At 35.4% G+C, this 17,601-nt stretch overlaps 1 protein-coding gene across 6 annotated transcripts; it reads right to left on the reverse strand.

Annotated features, from left to right (window-relative positions):
- Positions 1-1,348: 1,348 nt before the first annotated feature.
- On the reverse strand, positions 1,349-13,808 carry LOC115626362 (acetylcholinesterase). 6 transcript variants are annotated; one of them, XR_003995592.1, is made up of 8 exons: positions 13,759-13,808; positions 9,348-9,524; positions 9,150-9,282; positions 7,480-7,908; positions 4,936-6,155; positions 3,400-3,711; positions 2,595-3,336; positions 1,349-1,990 (listed from the first exon to the last, which is right to left on the reverse strand). XR_003995592.1 is itself a non-coding variant. In XM_030521713.1 (7 exons), exons 2-7 carry the CDS (start codon positions 9,515-9,517, stop codon positions 2,682-2,684), a joined length of 2,919 nt encoding a protein of 972 aa, XP_030377573.1. In that variant the 5' UTR covers positions 9,518-9,524; positions 13,759-13,808; the 3' UTR covers positions 2,251-2,681. The 6 variants fall into 6 exon arrangements, 1 of the variants encoding a protein (XP_030377573.1); XR_003995589.1 differs by having other exon boundaries at positions 13,718-13,804; XR_003995590.1 differs by lacking the exon at positions 13,759-13,808 and adding an exon at positions 13,576-13,660.
- Positions 13,809-17,601: the final 3,793 nt, after the last annotated feature.

The following is a 17,601-nucleotide window of genomic DNA, read 5'->3' on the forward strand; positions in this document are numbered from 1 at the left end:
TTTCATCTTTGTACATATAGCATATCCAAGATTCCTCATATATTACGATACCAAAAAATTTTTTTAAATTACACAGCAATTGAAGACAATAAAATGTTCATATAATATCGCTGATATAGTGTTGGAAATAATAACCAGGAATGTCTTAATCTTTTGACGATCTTTGCTTAGCAAGTAATATTCCTGAAATAGCAATGTATTTTGGGCGACCCTCACGAGATTTATTTGAAAATCTTAATAAATTATCCCCAAAAACTTTCACGACTTTGAGTTAATGATATTTTCAGAAGCTGTAGTGTAATATTTTAATTTTACTTACCTAGATTACAGATTCTTCTGCATAGCAAATAATTTGTTTGGCATACGTTTAAAAGGAATTGAAATTAATTATGTAATACAGTTCAATGGTGGAAATTGAAATTTGAAATCCCTTTCATGAATAATGCAATAATTAAATTCCCAATATTTTTAATTTGGGAATAAACAAAATCTGAAGTCCAGTTATATATATAACTGAGCTCTGTAAAGACCTATAAAACACTATGATCTTAAAAACTAAAACCATTTTCTTGAATTTTCAAATATCACAAATTCTCAATCATGCCGAAGTCTAAAGTCTGTAAAGGTCTTATGTTTTGTTCCTGGCAATCATTATTCATTCTGTAAACATTATCTAATATTTTCTAATCCACCCATGGATGTTCCCATACTTATGTTCCTATGGACAAATTATTTGCACTCTAATTTGTAGAATTTTATAAGTGTGTTACAATTTATAACACTTCTGTGTTGAAGAGTGTGTTTTTTAAAAATTATATATTTAAAATTGTACGAGTTTGTGTGCAAATTGTTTACCTGTTTGACCTTTGCTGTGGAAAAGGGTGTTTTCTTTTCTCTTAAAATATATACGTAATATGAGTTAAAGGTAGTACATTGTAGACAAACGTTTCGAAAATGAGTTAAAAGTTTTATTTAATTTGATATATGAACAATTACATAAAGCACATACATATTACATTTAATTACAGCTAAACAATTAATTAATGTTAGGTTTTATGTTTTCACACACACAAAATCGATGACTATATACAAAAATAAACGGCAACTCACACATTTGCTGATGAAAACATAAAATTATTGGACGGTTCACACTGATTGGTATGGTCATTTAAATATTTATATATATATGCGACGCACAAACATATACAAAATATATATCCTAATTCTAATCGAATTACTAAACTACTTATATAGGTATATGAAGAAGGCACGGAATGCGCAATGTAATGAGTAGAAGGCACTTACATATATGTATATTTAGAATCGCTATAAATATGATTCTTTTGAATATTTCAGGATATTGCTTATTTATTTTCCAACTATTTCACTTTGAGTTTAAGGCTCTCGGCTTTTAAATTTATTAACATTATCAAAATTGTCATTTTTGCTTAAGATATTTACTTATGTTTTTTAGGTTTTTTAAGATAAAAAAAGACATGGTTTCGGAAAGTAAGTCTAATTATAAAAACAAGATGTAAGACACAAAAGTATAGCATTGTATTGTGGGGGTATTTCGACTTAACTTCTATACATAATTATTAATAAGCAATTAGATATAAAAGCTTAGAGTAAAAATTAGAAAATAAGTATTTAAATAATCTTAGCTTTAGGATTTATATACACACATAGGCCGCTCCATGGATAGGATATACTTGTTGCAGGCCAACTATGTTATAGAATGTCATTGATATGGATTCGTATTCGTTGGGTTATCGAACTTAAGCACTTAACTTCTATAGCAATTAAAAGTTTCTAAATACACATTTTTTGTAGGGTCTGAGATCTTAAAGATCTGTATATAAACTAATTATATAGTATAAATAAAAATAATTAAAAAAAGTATATAAATTTGTTAGAATACAAAAAAATATATAGTAGTTGGTCGAAATTTCAGGATCCAAGCATCTACTAAACTAAATACGAAACTGAACTGTAAGAAGAAGACACAAATGTTACAAAAAGGGAGAACGCTACAGTCGAGCAAGCCCGACAGTGAAATACCCTGTACCCAGACAAACTTCCGGCACCCAAAGCAGAAGCAAAAAGAAGAAGAGCGAACTTGATGCTGGAGTGAAGTTGTTTAGCAAATAACTCTTCTTAGAATCGACGGATTTGGATGAAACAAACAACAAAATTGAACAAAGTTAGATAACTTTACTTAGAACACGTGTGCAATATTTGTTTTACTATATGTAAGTTTTAAAATGTAGACATTATTGACGAAAGTCTGTAGCGGGGAGAGTGGGAGAAAAATTAAAAAAATTAAATAAACTCGTGTTGTCTAGGGACTAGGAGCGTCTACATATCAAGTTTGGTTAATGTGCGCTCAGCCGTTTCCGAAAACCAGAAGAACAGACGGACGGACATGTCTAGCTCGAATCGTCTCATCATGCTGTTTCAGAATATATATAATTTATGGGAGATGCTCCTTCTTCAAGCTACATACTTGGCACAAACCTAATATACGCTTTTCACGCTATGGGTACAGGGCATAAAAAGAGGAAGCTAAGTCAAGCATATACCTGGAGACCTACCTTCTATAATTCGTTGTTCGTTTGCAGGCATTGCGTCTCGCACGGAAGACTCTCTAAGCGCGGAGACTACGCTTAGAGAGCTGTTTCTTAGACGGAGGTCTGGGGCACCCCCTCTAACAGTTGTGTGCGTCGTGGCTGGACTGCAGGCTGTGCCACCACTTGGTGCACCACCTGCGGTGCGGATGATAATGTCGCGGTGGTTGTTGTGGTGCGGGCCGAGGGCACGGGCGTAGTGCTGCGACTGCTGCCCGAAACCGAGGCATTCGTCGACGCAGGCATACGTTTGCTCGGCTCTGAGCTCAGCTGGGAGACGGGCGTGCTGGAGATGGGATGCAGCAGACGCTTCTCCTCCAGAGGCACTGCTTTGGATGCTGGCCCCGAGCCCGACATCGCAATCGAGCCACCATTGCTTATGGAACGCGGTGTGGCGGCACGTTCCGATTTGATCAGACTGCCGCCATTGGACTCCTTGAGCGAAATGCCGGACTTGAGCGAGGCCTGACTGCTCGACTTGGCCAAGGAGCTGGGCGAGCGCAGTGAGGTGGTGTCTGTGTGTGCCTTGCTGGCCAGCGTCTTGCTCGATGGCGAGTCCCGATACTCGTAGATGTTGTCCCGCGAACGCAAGGCATGATGATTGGCCACCATATGGGCGTTGTCGACGCCCACGCCACGGGCATCCTGTTCCAGCTCTGTGCCATCGGCATTGATGAACACATCCTCATCGTAGAAGCGATCCGATTGTCTATAGATTGAAACCAAAAATTGTATTGAGAAGCGCAAAGGAGAGCTGAGAAAACGAACTTACCGCTTCGCGTTGCGCCACATAATGCAGCAAATGACAACGAGCACGATGAGGAAGAAGCAGGCAACCGACATGCTCCAGAAGGCTATTTGAAGTGGCTCCTTCGGCTCCCACCAGAACTCCGTTGTGGGTGGATATGTGGGCACAAGCACGCCTATAACTGTCGGGAGATATTGGGTCCAGAAGGCGCACTCCGTTTGCCGATAGTTCAGTAGAATGGACGAATTGTAGGTCGTATTAATGTTCAGATATCGTATCTCGCCCTGATACGCGCGCTGGAAGTGCATGCCAAGCACCTGCTGGGGCGTGGGATTGCTGTGGGAGATCAAAACAATATAAGTTTATAATATTACTACTAGTAGGGTTTGTATTTATTTTTTAGGTGTGCTAGTTATGGGTTAGGCGTTGTAGCCGAAGCAAAGGTTTATATTTTCCAGTCGAGCGCACTTGACTCTTAAGTTCCTTAACCTGTTCAGAAATTGACTTCTTATTGAAAAAGGTAAGATATTTGATAAATCATTAATTAAAACTAATAATTTACTATAATTTACAACAACAACTGCTAACAAAGTATGTAATGAGATTAAATTTCCAGCTATAACATTAGAGTTGAATTCTTGACACTAAGCACCAATGAATTATTATTACAAAATGCAATATCAGGAGTTGAAAGAATTATAGAACTTATAAAACAGAACACGCTCTTTTCCAGACTTGAGCAAAACTGTATAAGAAGTTTGGTGACCCCCTTCTTTGCGTTCATACAGACAGACAGACGAGCAAGTCGAAAGTCTGCCAAAACGAAATTTCTTAAAAATAGTTGTTAGAGGAAGTGATTTTTGAATCGATTTTACACAGAGTACAGAGTTTTAATTTTATGATACTTCAGATAACTGTTAGGATTTATAAAACACTTATAAGTATCAAGCTTGCTTGCGATATTAAATTAAATAAACAATTTTGTTTTGTTTGTTTATTAAGCTAGGTATTAGAATGAATCTTTCGATGATAAGAAATCATCGTGGACAGAAATTTTAATCTAAGACTGGTCCAATGGCAGCTATATAATATACCGAGACTATAAAGTGTCGCATATAAAGTTCTTGGATTAGTCAAGTACGGACCATTCGTTCGACTCAATATAAATGGTTTGTAAAAAACTTGCTCTGCGCTTAGATAAGATTAGTCTACACCCACAAGTTTGGTATCCCTAGGTCTTAGTGTACTCTGTTTTTATACAGCGGGAAATGTCAACGTCAATTCGTCTGGTAATGCCAATCATTATGTTTCTAAGACTAAGGGTTGGTCTCGCATTTAAGTTATTCAGTATACCCTTTTTCGCCTACAGGTTTGGTTCTATGGCATCTATAACGATTAATTAATAATATAAAATCAACTTGATCTCCATATTGAAAGGACAAGCATGGTAAGCGACCAGCAGTTTAGGTTCAAAGAAAAACAGACGGGCGGATATGACGAATCGTTTGTTCGTTTATAGAGTACACAAAGATACGATATAACTGATAACCAATAACTTACCCATATCGCGCAAAATTAGAGTACGTTTGCATGAAGAAATGACTCATATTGCGATCATTATCCGTCCACATGTTGCGCTGCAAATGCTCCTTCTTTGGAAAGAATTCCGTGTCCATGAACGGGGCTCCAGTCAAAAAGTAATGCTCCGTATCGTGGGGATATTTACGCCATTGGGGCAAATTCAAAGCCTCCACGGTTGTGTTGAGTACGTACATATATACGGGAACCTTTTGCTCCAACAATAACTTGACCATCTGATCCACAGGCGCTCGATAATACAGATCGCTTAACAGATTGATGTACTGGTCCCGAATGATGGTGTTATTGTTCGGATCTGGCCAAAAGGTGTACATATATTTGATGGCCTCGTACACGCCATTCGGATTGAGCGTGTAATTGTAGCGGAAAACGTGCTCCCGCACCTTCTGCTCGAAGAAACGTGAATCTAGTTCGTAGTAGGGTGCCAGCGATTCGTTCTGGGAGACAAAAAATGCCGCCTCCTGAGTCGTAACTCCAGTCATGTATTGTATATTGCGATTGAATTTGCCAGCGCGTATCAGAGTTTCGGGGGTTTGTGTGAGGAAACGCCAGTCTTTGGCCCGCCAGCCCTCGTACCAATCGTCGCCGGGCAGCGTAAAGTTATGATCCAATACCGGACCCCAGGGAAAGGTGCCCACTTGGGGTGGGAACTCGGCATTGCCCAGCTCGTAGAAGCTGCGACCCGTGCGCAAACAATTCACCAGCTTCCACGAAGACTCTATGGAGCAGCCGAGCAGTTGGCCCAGCACTCGACTGGTATTCTGCGCCCGATACTTGTCCTGTATCAGAGCCCAATCGGCCAGTGCCGAGCCCGATTGTGCAATCACGCGCTTCACAATGTTACGCGTCTGGGGCGCCACCATCAGCAGACCTGCTGAGGCGCCTCCAGCACCCGGTCCGAAAAGGGTAATGGAATCACGATCTCCATTGAAGAACTCTATGTTGTCGTGCACCCACTTCAAAGCCATAGCCTGATCCAGTATGCCATAGTTGCCGGGAGAATTTTCATCGCTGGTGGAGAGAAAACCCAAAGCGCCCAGTCTATAGTTGAGTGTGACAACAACCACGTCGTAGAAGGAGGCCAAGATGTGTCCCTGGAACAGGTTCGAGGCGCCACGAATGAACTCTCCGCCGTGTATGTAGACCATGACTGGATATTTTTGAGCAACACCAGCGCCAGTCTGTGAAAGAAAAGCAACATATTTATAGTCTAAGAATTTAACACTTTAATATGTCTGCTTAAGGGCTATTCATAAGCAACAAACTAATCGATTAGTAAATCGATAATTCGTTCCATTTTAATTGATCAATAAATGGACACGTTACTGTATAGCTTTATCTAGGGTTTCTAAAATTATAACGCTGTCTTATTAAAAAAAATATTTTATTTTATAATAATAATTTTATTTGAAGAACTACCTTTTTTATTTGCTTTTTTATATTATTTTATTTTAATAAATAAAAAAATTACTCTATAAGATGTTTTATATTTTATTCATTATAATAAAGATATTTCATATCATATTGAAATATATATTATATTACAATAAAGATATATATTTAGAATAATATAACGTTATCAAAGTTATTAATCTTGAACGCCTATCATGATTCGGCACCGAAACTATTTTATTATTCCAGAAAATGGTTAAAAACACAACTATAAGTATAATAAGGCTAGAAAATCATTTAAAAATAAACTAGAAACCTCGTTAGAACATCCACTATAAATAGCAAGAAAGTCCACTGAAAAAGGCTAGAAAACTTACTATAAATGGTTAGAAAACCAGTTAAAATTGTAAGAATTTGTTAGAAAATGGATACAAAACCCTTATATATGCTAGAAAATGGATATAAAACCCGCTAATGGTTAGAAGAACTGCTAGTAAATAGCTAGAAAATCCACTAAAAGTTGAAAGAAAACCCGCTGAATATATGTTGATAATCCACTATTTATAGTTATAAAATCCGTTTAAGATATGCTTAAGATATTTTTATCATGAGTAAGAAGAGAGATCCCCAATATTGGTATCATGAAGATCACAATTGATTATCAAATAAAACTAATGTAGATGCTGATTATGGATTCGTAACAAAAATATTTTCATATTTCCTTGGAATAATGTTGGAATAATGTTTTCTATAGTAAGTAGAGAAAAGAGATAGATAAGGTATATATGCATAAGGTAAGGTATATATATTTATTTTAGGCTTTCTAGTATACCCTAGAATAGTATTAAGTAGAAGAAATACTTCCCAATATTTTGTGCTGCTTCTTTTGGGGAAAATTTTAATAAAAAGCTGTGGGTAGGGCGTAAGACTTTTTCCGATCCAGAAATATATTTCGAGTCTGACTTTTTAATCCAGAAAAATACAGATTATTCGGAATTATATATATATCTACTATCTATCTATTATTTATAGTAGAGTTAATTTTTGCTTTAAAGATTTCTTAAAATTGTTTCCAGTTCTATTATTTAATTGAAATCAAAATCTTTTACTCACCTTCGGCGAATACACATTCAAGTACAAGCAGTCCTCATCCATGTCCATAATGCCCTTAGTAGCTCCCGTAAAACGCACTGGCTGGGGACAGGCGGGTCCAAAGTCCACCGCTTGTAGAAGCTGCCAGCCACGATGCAGGCGAGGGGGCTTGAAGCGACCCTCGAAGGTGGGCGGCAGGGCATAGGGGATGCCCAAAAATACCGAACATTCGCCCATCACACGATCCACCGTCGAATGGTAGGGTCTGTAGAAGCTCTTCGGATCGGGATTGTCGTACATATAGACCTTAAAGCCCTGCACCTGGCCATAATTGGTTGTCACGAACACATCACGATCCAGTGTGAGGGAATCGCGTCGCTGCTTCCCCTGCAGATCTTCGCGCCAACCCGCCAAGATGCCCGGAAAGGGTGTACGAGCATTGGGATCGTTCTGGCAATAGTAGATATTATTGATACAAGCATTAATATTGTTGTTGTTGTTGTTGTTGTCTTACAGTAAACACATGTGCAATTGATTAGGTCACAGACATATTGCATGCGCGAACGCATGAAAACTTAATTAAGATTATTGCTTTGATATTACATAGATATGGACTCATAAATGTTTGTATGTATGTATGGCTGTTCGAGAGATCTCAAATGTTCTATTTGCTGAATGGTTTGTCATTGTTCCCCCATGGGAGGAGCTGTTCGTTTTTGGCATTTGGGGTCAATTTTTGTGTCACAAATTTAATTGATTAAGCGCGCAACAACAATTGAGCAGTAGGTGTAGGTGATACTTTATTAATAAGTACATAATACCATATTTGTAGGTACTTCTATATATAATTAAAAAAAAAAAAAATGGGAGATCTCTTTAAATGCCAGACTCTTACCTATAATAGAATTTGTATATTTAGGAACCATAAAATAAATTCTAAGTGTGTTGAATACAGTAGGGGATTTGACAGGTGAGTAGGCTGGAAAATTGGGTCTGTGGTTGGAAAGACTTGAGCAGACTTGAGTTGTCACAAAAGATCTGGTGTTTATTTGTTAGTCTCGTCTGTTTAATTCTGAGTCTTGGCAGCATTCATTTTTAGAGCTTGGAATATTTTAGATATGACTTTCGAATATTTTTGAACAGAGTTTGCTTTCTAGAGAGTGTTTGAGTGAACTAGTAGTTGGCCCTTTTCTAGTTATTTATATTAAAAACTAATAATCTGAAATTCGAAGTCAATTTTTCAGACTATAAAGAAATCAACTCAAAATAAATATACAAAAAAATAATAATAATAATAAAATAAACCAAGGCATTGAAACAAATCTAGGTTTCAGTCTACAATAAACCTAAGAGCCTACAATTCTATTAAGAGGTATTTATTTATTTCTTAAGTCAGCAGTGCATTCTGCTTAAAAAGAACAATTCTAAGAAATTAAAAGAAGTATTTTCTAAATAAATAAACTAGTGATCGTTAGTTAGGTTTGTAGGAAGGTCTCTAATTTCTTTCAACTTTGGATAAGAATAGAACGGACTTTGAATTAGAGGAACAATATCAGGAACATTTCTTTTTATTCCCAAAATTGGCATTACTTCGAAAAACCTACCTACAAAATTTGCATAACCAGCACTTCTCTTATTATCTCACACAGCTCAGCTAGGGAATATCAAGAAATATATATGTGCGTGCTTACCGGATCAAAGCGGAAACGATCCTCATTGGGCATGCCCTGCGGATATTGTCCCGGCGGATTTCTGCCCGGATAATTTGCACCATAGCCATTCGGCTGATAATGACCATAGCGACGATCGTTGAAGGTGTAAGTTCTAATTGGACAATAGACATTAAAATAGTTATATGGTTTCTCAAAAAAACACTTTTCCCAGCTCACCTGTAATCTGGATCGCCGGGATTGGGCCAATTATAGTCGTTGACACCGGGTCTGGAGTAGAAACGTGGATCTCTTGTCTGCGCGGCTACAAATTCACCAGAGATCCAAGACAATATAAGTATTGCCAACACATAATCAAGTTTGTCGCGATATTTGAATTTGTGCGCCATGTTTCAACTGAAAAAATGTGAAAATTAATAATAAACTGATTAGCAAAAACATATTTTCAACAGGCAAGTTCAAAGTAATAATAATTAGTAACTTAGTGTTAGAACTTTTTGATAAAATAATAATAAATTAATTAAAACAGAAGCTAACCAACACTGTACGTAAGATTTTACAATTCTGTGTTAGAATGTTTCAAAAATGACAAAAATAAATAAAAAATAAAAAATTCTTAATAAAATAAATTAAGACATAAGGTAACCAACACTGTTCAGAAAGTTTTACAATATAGAATGTAGAATGTTTCAAAAAGGACACAACACTCTTGCCATAATCCCGCAACAATATTAACAAATCCTTTTTAAAAATTATTTCAAACAAAGCTGACCAACACTCTTTAGAAGCTTTTACAACTCTGCATTAGATGTTTTCAAAAATCGTTCAAAAAATAAATTAAAACATAAGCTCACCAACACTGTTCAGAAGCTTTTTATAGAATGTTTCAAATATGACAAAACAAGCCTATAGCCTATAAGTAATCCCGCAATATGATTAACAAATCCTTAAACAAATAAACTAAAACATAAGCTAACCAACACTCTTTAACAGCTTTTACAACTCTGTAATAAAATGTTTCAAAAATGACACAACACGCCCGCCGCAATCCCGTAAAAATAATAACAAATCTCTGAGTAAGAGTGACGAAACTGGTTTCTTGTTCATTACGTTTGCTCAGATATTTGTTTGCTTTTGTTTTTCTTTTTTTCAAATACGTATAGCCAGAGCTCTGGGGCTTGGTAGCGGTGCCGGCGGCCTTCGCTAGGAGTGAGGAACCCGTTTAGAGTCGACTACAACAACGACTTCACGACGCAGCTTAGAAAAATGCGCTAAAAATAAAGTTACAGCAGTGATATGTACGAGCATGTAACAAAAAATGAAGTCAACTCTGCGCATGCGCACGAGCATGCGAGATTTCTGGTTATTACGTGCATTGTCTGGGTGGCACCGCTAATGGATTAATTGTGGTGGGAGCGCAAAAGTTCATCTATTAAATTGGTAGTTTATAAAGAAATGTAATGAAATTCTTCAGTTGCAATAGAAAATGCAGACAGGGGTGCATTAATGACATGCAGTCAGAAATTAAAATAAAGAATTCAAGTTTTAAGTTTGATTTTTTGATAGATATGTATCTGATCCATGAAATACAATCAGCGAAATTACCATTAAGTTTTTCAACTAAAAGAAGCAAAAACTAACAGAAAAGAAAAAGGAATCCTTGACTTGTAAAGCGCGTTGACTTATCGATTATATATGGATGGGAATTCAAAACATTAACAGGAAATATGTCTTAATGTCTTATTTGAATTAAATCTGTTTTGACAGCGAAATGCTTCAAGATATTTAGTTGCTAAGACATAGAACTTGATATCGGAAATGGCGCTCGTACCGTTTGTTTTTGATTGAATTTCTTATCAAAGATAAAGATATTTATTAGATATTAAATTTATATATAATAATTGTACTATTGAACTGATAGTTCGAAATACAGCTAAAATACTGTATTAACTAATAAAAAATATAAATATATATATAATATATAAATAATATAATAAAAACGATTAATTATTTGTTAAAAACATAAATAAATAAATATTTGCATTAACAGAAATGTCTGATTAATGTTGGAATATGTAAAGGAACCCGACGAATGATTAATATGAAGTGGGAGGAATGAATAATGTAAAGTGGGGAGTGTAAGAAAATAAATCATCGAAATTATAGATCTTTAACAGAAGTGAAATAATAATCAGAACGGTAACTATTTCCGAATATTTAGTTTAAGATTTTTCCGTATCCTAATAGACTAGTAATGGTTGGCAAATGCAATAAAAGAAAAATTTGAAATAGCTAAAGAAGATTTCATTAAAGCTTGGCTATATTTAATTGTAATTTATAATTTGGTGCTCAATATCATTAGTAGCAAGTTTTTTGGATATAAAACCAATTCAATATTTTGCAAATATAAATTAAATATGAATGTATATTTTGTAAGTACATTTATGAAATCTATGATTATCCATTAATTTGATTATTTTCCTATTTATGGATTATCATTATAAAAATTTATTTTTTGTGAAAGTTGACAAATACTTTCAGATTTGGATTATCGTGCATTTTAAAGGTTTTATCTATTTCAATTTTTTCGAAAATTTAATAAAATATACATATATAATGTTTGTAAATTTTTAATACATTTTTGTGAACGCGATAGTTGCTAGTTACCTTCAATTTATGGATTAGGTTGCAGTTTATAGATTAACATTCTTAAGTTTTGTTTTAGGATATAAATCTTTTAAGATAATTTGCAAATTTCTGTTAAATATATAAAAAAATATATTTTGTAATTTTTTTATGAACGCTAAAGTTGCTAAATAATTTCATTTCCAGCAGCTGTAAGGTAAAACTTTCTAAACTGAACAGTTCAGTTCATTTTTTGGAATTGAACCCAGCTGTAAATTTCGATATTATGGAATCTAGAATGGAATATAGAAGCTATCCCTAGGGTGTTTGGTTTTGTGAAATTCAGAATTTATTGAAGCATGCTTCCTGGGCGGTAAATACATATATGGGCGGTACGTACATATACATACATACATATATATGTATGTATATACATATTTACGAGCATGTGGGATCGAAATGAATTGCGGTGAAGTAAGTATGCAGGTCGAAAATAAAACTAAAGCACCCCCTATTTTAATTGAAAGTGTGGGAATGCGTTTACGAAGCAACAACAACCAAAGCAACAACAACTACAATAATAAACCACCTGCCAACGTCTTGATAGTTTGAATGTGAGCTTTGCATTTGGCATTTGATTACAAAGCGGCAATTTGTAATAGCAAAGCAAAAACAACAAGCACATGAACGTCGTGAAAAGTGGCACAAGGATTACAACAACGTGGAGACATCGCACAGTGTTGCCACATGCAGAAAGTGCATTAACCCGACAATGTTGGCCGCTCAAGTAACGCTCTTAACCCCAATAAGCCGTTGCACCCCAACAGCAATTTCTGCATGTGTTGGCTGTTTCGGAAGTGCAAAGAAAGAATTGCACAAACACACACACACACACACACAAAGAGAGTTCGGAGCACACACACAAAAAGTTCAGAACACACACACAAGTGCAAGGAAATTGGGCAATTTGAGCGGTAACGGTAAACTTGCGGGAATTTTCATATCAAATTACGAGAGCACACAAAAAATTTGTTTAGATTTCTGTTGCCATTGCTGCTACTGTTGTTGTTGTTTTGTTGCTTTTTTGTCAGCTCGTTGATGATTCACTTGTTGTTTGTTGTTTTTGCCTTTTATTTCGTTTTTTGTTATTTTCGCAATCACAAAAAGCAAACAATAAAACGCAACGATAACGTTGAAAGTGAAGCGCAGCGACTAGCAGGTGTCTCACACACACACACACACACACACACACATGCACTCATATGTATATACTTGCATGTGTGTGTGTGTGTGATTGTTGGCCCACTGAGAAGCGCATGGGCGCACCATTTAACGTTTAGCGTTTTGTTTTTGTGGCTTAATCTCACTTGTTTTTACAGTTATGCTCCAATTGATGACGTCGCCATCACTTGTTGCTGTTTTTTTTATTTGCCTTTAACCATTTGGCCTTCTCGCTCCCACTGCCTATCTAATCTATCTAAGGGCTTCTCATGCAAGTATGTGAACAAACGAATGATTAATCATTGCAAATAGCGTATGAAATATTTTATAATTTTATAATCGACAGAATTATTGTTGATATTCTAAATAAATGAAATAAAATAATCGCACTATAAAATCGAAGCATAACTTTCTTGAAGACGTGAACGCGCCAACGCCCCGAAAAAAAAGAGTAACAAAAAACGCAACGAACGCAAACAAAAATGACCATTTTTGAGCCCAGGTAGCAAAACACGTCAAAACCTACCGAGAACCAGCAGCAGCAACTAAAACAACAACAACGACGTTACACTAGCACCGCACGCACAGTCATGACACTTACACTTGCACGTTCTTGGCTTTGTTAACACGCACACATTAACACAATCGCGCTCACCAACCAACCAACACACAGACAGAGACACTCTTCTGACGTTAACGCTACTACCAATGTTTTGTTGCTTGACTCACACACACACACACACCTCTGAGTGAATATTTCTGTGATCTAAACACAAGCGCACACCTTTTGCCGCCGGCTTGCAGTCCCGAATCAATTGCCGCACAACCGTCTCTTGCGAAGCTTACGACCAAACTGAACGCAACAAACGCGCACGGCCAACAACAGGTTGTACGGCCAATTCCAGCGAACACATTCACAGTTGCAACATGTTCGAGCTGCAAGCAACGCGAGCCGCAACAAAAAGCCAGATCAGCAATTGAATTAACCTTTAAAAAAAAGCTAGAACAAACTGATGAAAAGTCAGTTTAATAAATTGATCGCATTATTTTTCAAAAATATATGTTTAGTTTTAAAGATTTGTTTAAATTGTTAAATTATAAATAAGAAAAGTTAATATTTCGAAAGAGTTAATTACACTTGGTACATTATGGTTAACTTTTTCGAGCTGTAACTTTACGTCTATCTTGTTCTTTGATTTTTACAATATTTTGGAATCACTCCTAAGTCGCCTAAGTTCAGAATATATTTAAATTCGTTAGGCAACTTTAAAAATAAACACATAAGTATGGAAACCTCTTATTCAAGGCATAAATGAAGCTTCTACGAACAATGGTCAGGCCTGGTAGGAAGAAATATGTACATATTTTTCAATCATAATATTCCTATGGATGACACACCACCTATAAGTCTGATCAGGACGGTCTCGGTAAGTTATTATGTATATTATTTTTATTTAGTTCTATTATTATTATTACATCAAAAATATGGGCTGTCAATACAGATTTAAATAATTTTTATTCATTAAAAAACGTTATAATTTTCACTTAAAGGATAAGAAAGCCTTTAAAATAACTGTATAAATGAAAAATAATGGCAAGAAAAGGAGAAAACTTAATTCTAATTAACAGCTAATTAGATTACTTCAGAGAAAGGGAAATCTCGAGCCCGATAGGGTAAAATTTAATAGCCGACAAGCTATGCCCCGACTCACAGCTGTAAGAGGTCAGAGATTTCCCCGTAAAAAACTATAGAGGAAAAGTTTTATAAAAAAGAGAGATTATCACAGAATGTTTCTGATATATGTATGCTCCTCTTCCATTTATGCCATTAAAAACAAATACTATAGATAAGCTAAACAAATCTGTTACATTTTCTTAAAACATAAATATACATATATCTTAACTATCAACAATAAAAAGCACAAAGCTCGTTCGTCTAAGACTCTAATGTTAATGCCTTAATGCTTACAATCCAGCTTAACTTCAAATATTACCTCTGGAGTTCCGTTCACAAATTCTGAAAAACGCCACATTTGACGGGAAAAAAAGCAATGCTGGCAGCTCTGATCCACACACATGATACAACTTGTTGCAAGTGAGTGTGGGTGCAAGTCGTGGTAGAAACAAGCATTAAGGGCTGCAACCTGTTTAAGCTCACTGCGCTGATACGTCATAATATGCTGCGCGTAAGAAACGTTAGAGTGAGTGAGCCAGCGATAGATTCGCATGCTCTGTCCCTCCCACTGTGGATTACATTTGATTTCTGTGCTCTCTCATTGATACAAAGCTAATCGTGTTTGCTTATATCGTGTTGCTTTAAGGAAGGATTAAAGTATGCTGTCGTTCCAGCTGCGCTTCTTCTGTAGGAATATCTCCAGTCGGATGGCTGTTGACGTTGCCAAATCGAGTGGCTCGTAAATTCTAGACACAACTTCAAAGACTTTTTCAAAATTAAACACTAATCACAAACAAAGTGTTTTTTATTGAATCAACGAATGCGTAGATAGCTCTTATATTACCCGAGATCCTATCATATATCCTGTCATATAGACGGACAGACGTATAGAGCTCAATTGGATATATTTTGTAGAGTCTCTTTTTAAGTATGTGTTACTGGAATAAAATTGTTTCGTCCATAATTTTGCTTCAAACTGAGCGATTTGGATTAAATAAAATAGAATTATAAAATTAGCTTTGGTTAAGCAAATGATTCAAAAATTGGTAAAATCACAAAAATAAAATAAACTCGTATTGCATAGCTTATAGGAGAGTCTAAATATAAAGTTTGATCAATGTGGGCTCAGTTGTTTTCGGAACCCAGGCGTTCATACAGACGGACATATTTATATTTTATTTAGCATACCTATAAATACGAGTACTTAATAGAGTCGTGCATCTTTCTACTACCTTTTAGGTTCGCGCAAGTTAAGAAATCGTTAAGTTATGAAAGTAATAATTAAATAGAGATATCTAATAATAAACATTGAGTTCTAAATGTTGGCATATTCTTACATAAAGCTATAGGTCAGTATTCAATATTGACGAGTGTATAAATGTTTCGAAGCATATAATGATGATCGTACAGTTGCATTTTACACCCTTGACACCTTCAGCAATAATAGCAGTTAAACAACTGAGTTCACAACATCTCTAATTAATTTCACTTGCTGCCTAATTAAGGCCCATCTTTTGAGCTTCCGACTTGAGTAACGAGTGCGTCCGTAGCACTAATGATGAATAATAGTAATAGAAAGAATTAGCGTCACAATGGGATTTTTGCACGACAAGCCAGCCCAGCAAGTCTTTTGCATAATTTCCAATCAATTTCTATAATTTTCCACAAAGCTACGAGCATATATCGGTCGACTTTGCATTGTGATTCATGCATTTGTTAAGCAAATTTTGGAACAGTGCGGACCGAGCTTGCAGGTCACTCGCCAGTAAACAATTAAAGCCAGTTCACGCATTGACCCCCATTTATTGAGTTGGAAGACAACAACAGCTTCAAGAAGAAGAACTGGACCGGTCGTTTGGGCGTAGCTGCTAATTTTAATTATAATCGCGCCGTCGCTTCCGACGCAATGTCAAAGATGCGGGAAAGGGGAAACAATTAGTCGGCTGCCTCGCCATGGAGTTCAGTTGGACTTGATTGTGGGCACGCGTTGTAAAATTGACCCTTCTTTAATCAAGTGTTGCCTTCAATTGTATTATTATCTGGGAAGCTCGAAAGTGTTGGACCTGAGCTGTTTGTAGATCTGGAAACAGTAATACTTTATGGCTGTACAGGTAATGAATGGACTAAAAACTAAATATGTTCGTTTCCGATCTTGAAACAGTTAGGTAGGGATATGAAAACGTCTAAAAAATAAAATAAAATAAAAATTGGACTACAAACTATACACGTATATGTATTTTTTAGATTCTATTTTACAATTTGATAAGCAAAATCTAAAAATCAAAGAAACCCTTATTCGGTTTCGGCAATTGTGGTATTGTTTTAAAAACGTGAAAATCCGCACACTTTTCTTCTTCTATAATTCCGACAATTCTTTTATAATTATCATTGGTTTACTACTGATTTATTTTCTTACTCTTCTGCCCATTTTGTTGTTGCATTTTATACAATTTTTCTGCTCAAATATGATATTACAAAAAATATAAAACACACTGAATATTTTTGAAAACTGCAGTAGACAATTTTAATATTTAAAAATAGGCCTTATAAATGATTTATAAGCATTTCAATAATAGCAGTATTAGAAAAATATATAAGTTTGAGGTCTCTTTGGATGTACTTATTTGAAAACTACAGTAGACAATTTTAATATTTAAAAATAGGCCCTATATTTATTATTTCAATGTTGGCAGTATTACAAAAATATATAAGTTTATGGTATTTTTGTTAGTTTGTTTTAAAATCTTTCAAATTTTGTTGTTTGCTTAGTTTTTTTTGGTTTTTTAGTTGCAATCTAAAACAAATATGGGGCAGTTCCATTGAAAATTGACTTTACCTTTGTTCAATAAATTAAAAAGTATATATAATTTTGCTATTTAAAAAGCTTTGAATTAAAAAAAAATTATTAATGATCTATAAGTAATAACATAAATAATATCAGTATAATAAAAA

The sequence above is a fragment of the Scaptodrosophila lebanonensis genome, unplaced genomic scaffold (assembly GCF_003285725.1).
Source record: "Scaptodrosophila lebanonensis strain 11010-0011.00,11010-0021.00 unplaced genomic scaffold, SlebRS2 tig00000085-arrow-pilon, whole genome shotgun sequence".
NCBI lineage: Eukaryota > Metazoa > Arthropoda > Insecta > Diptera > Drosophilidae > Scaptodrosophila > Scaptodrosophila lebanonensis.

Excerpts from the sequence above, each read along its gene's own strand:
- LOC115626362 (XM_030521713.1), bottom strand. The coding sequence starts at position 9,517 with ATGGCGCACAAATTCAAATATCGCGACAAACTTGATTATGTGTTGGCA. Across the intron at positions 6,156-7,479 it reads TGAATGTGTATTCGCCGAAG|ACTGGCGCTGGTGTTGCTCA; the intron begins GTGAGTAAAAGA and ends TTTCTTTCACAG. Across the intron at positions 3,712-4,935 it reads TCTAATTTTGCGCGATATGG|CAATCCCACGCCCCAGCAGG; the intron begins GTAAGTTATTGG and ends GATCTCCCACAG.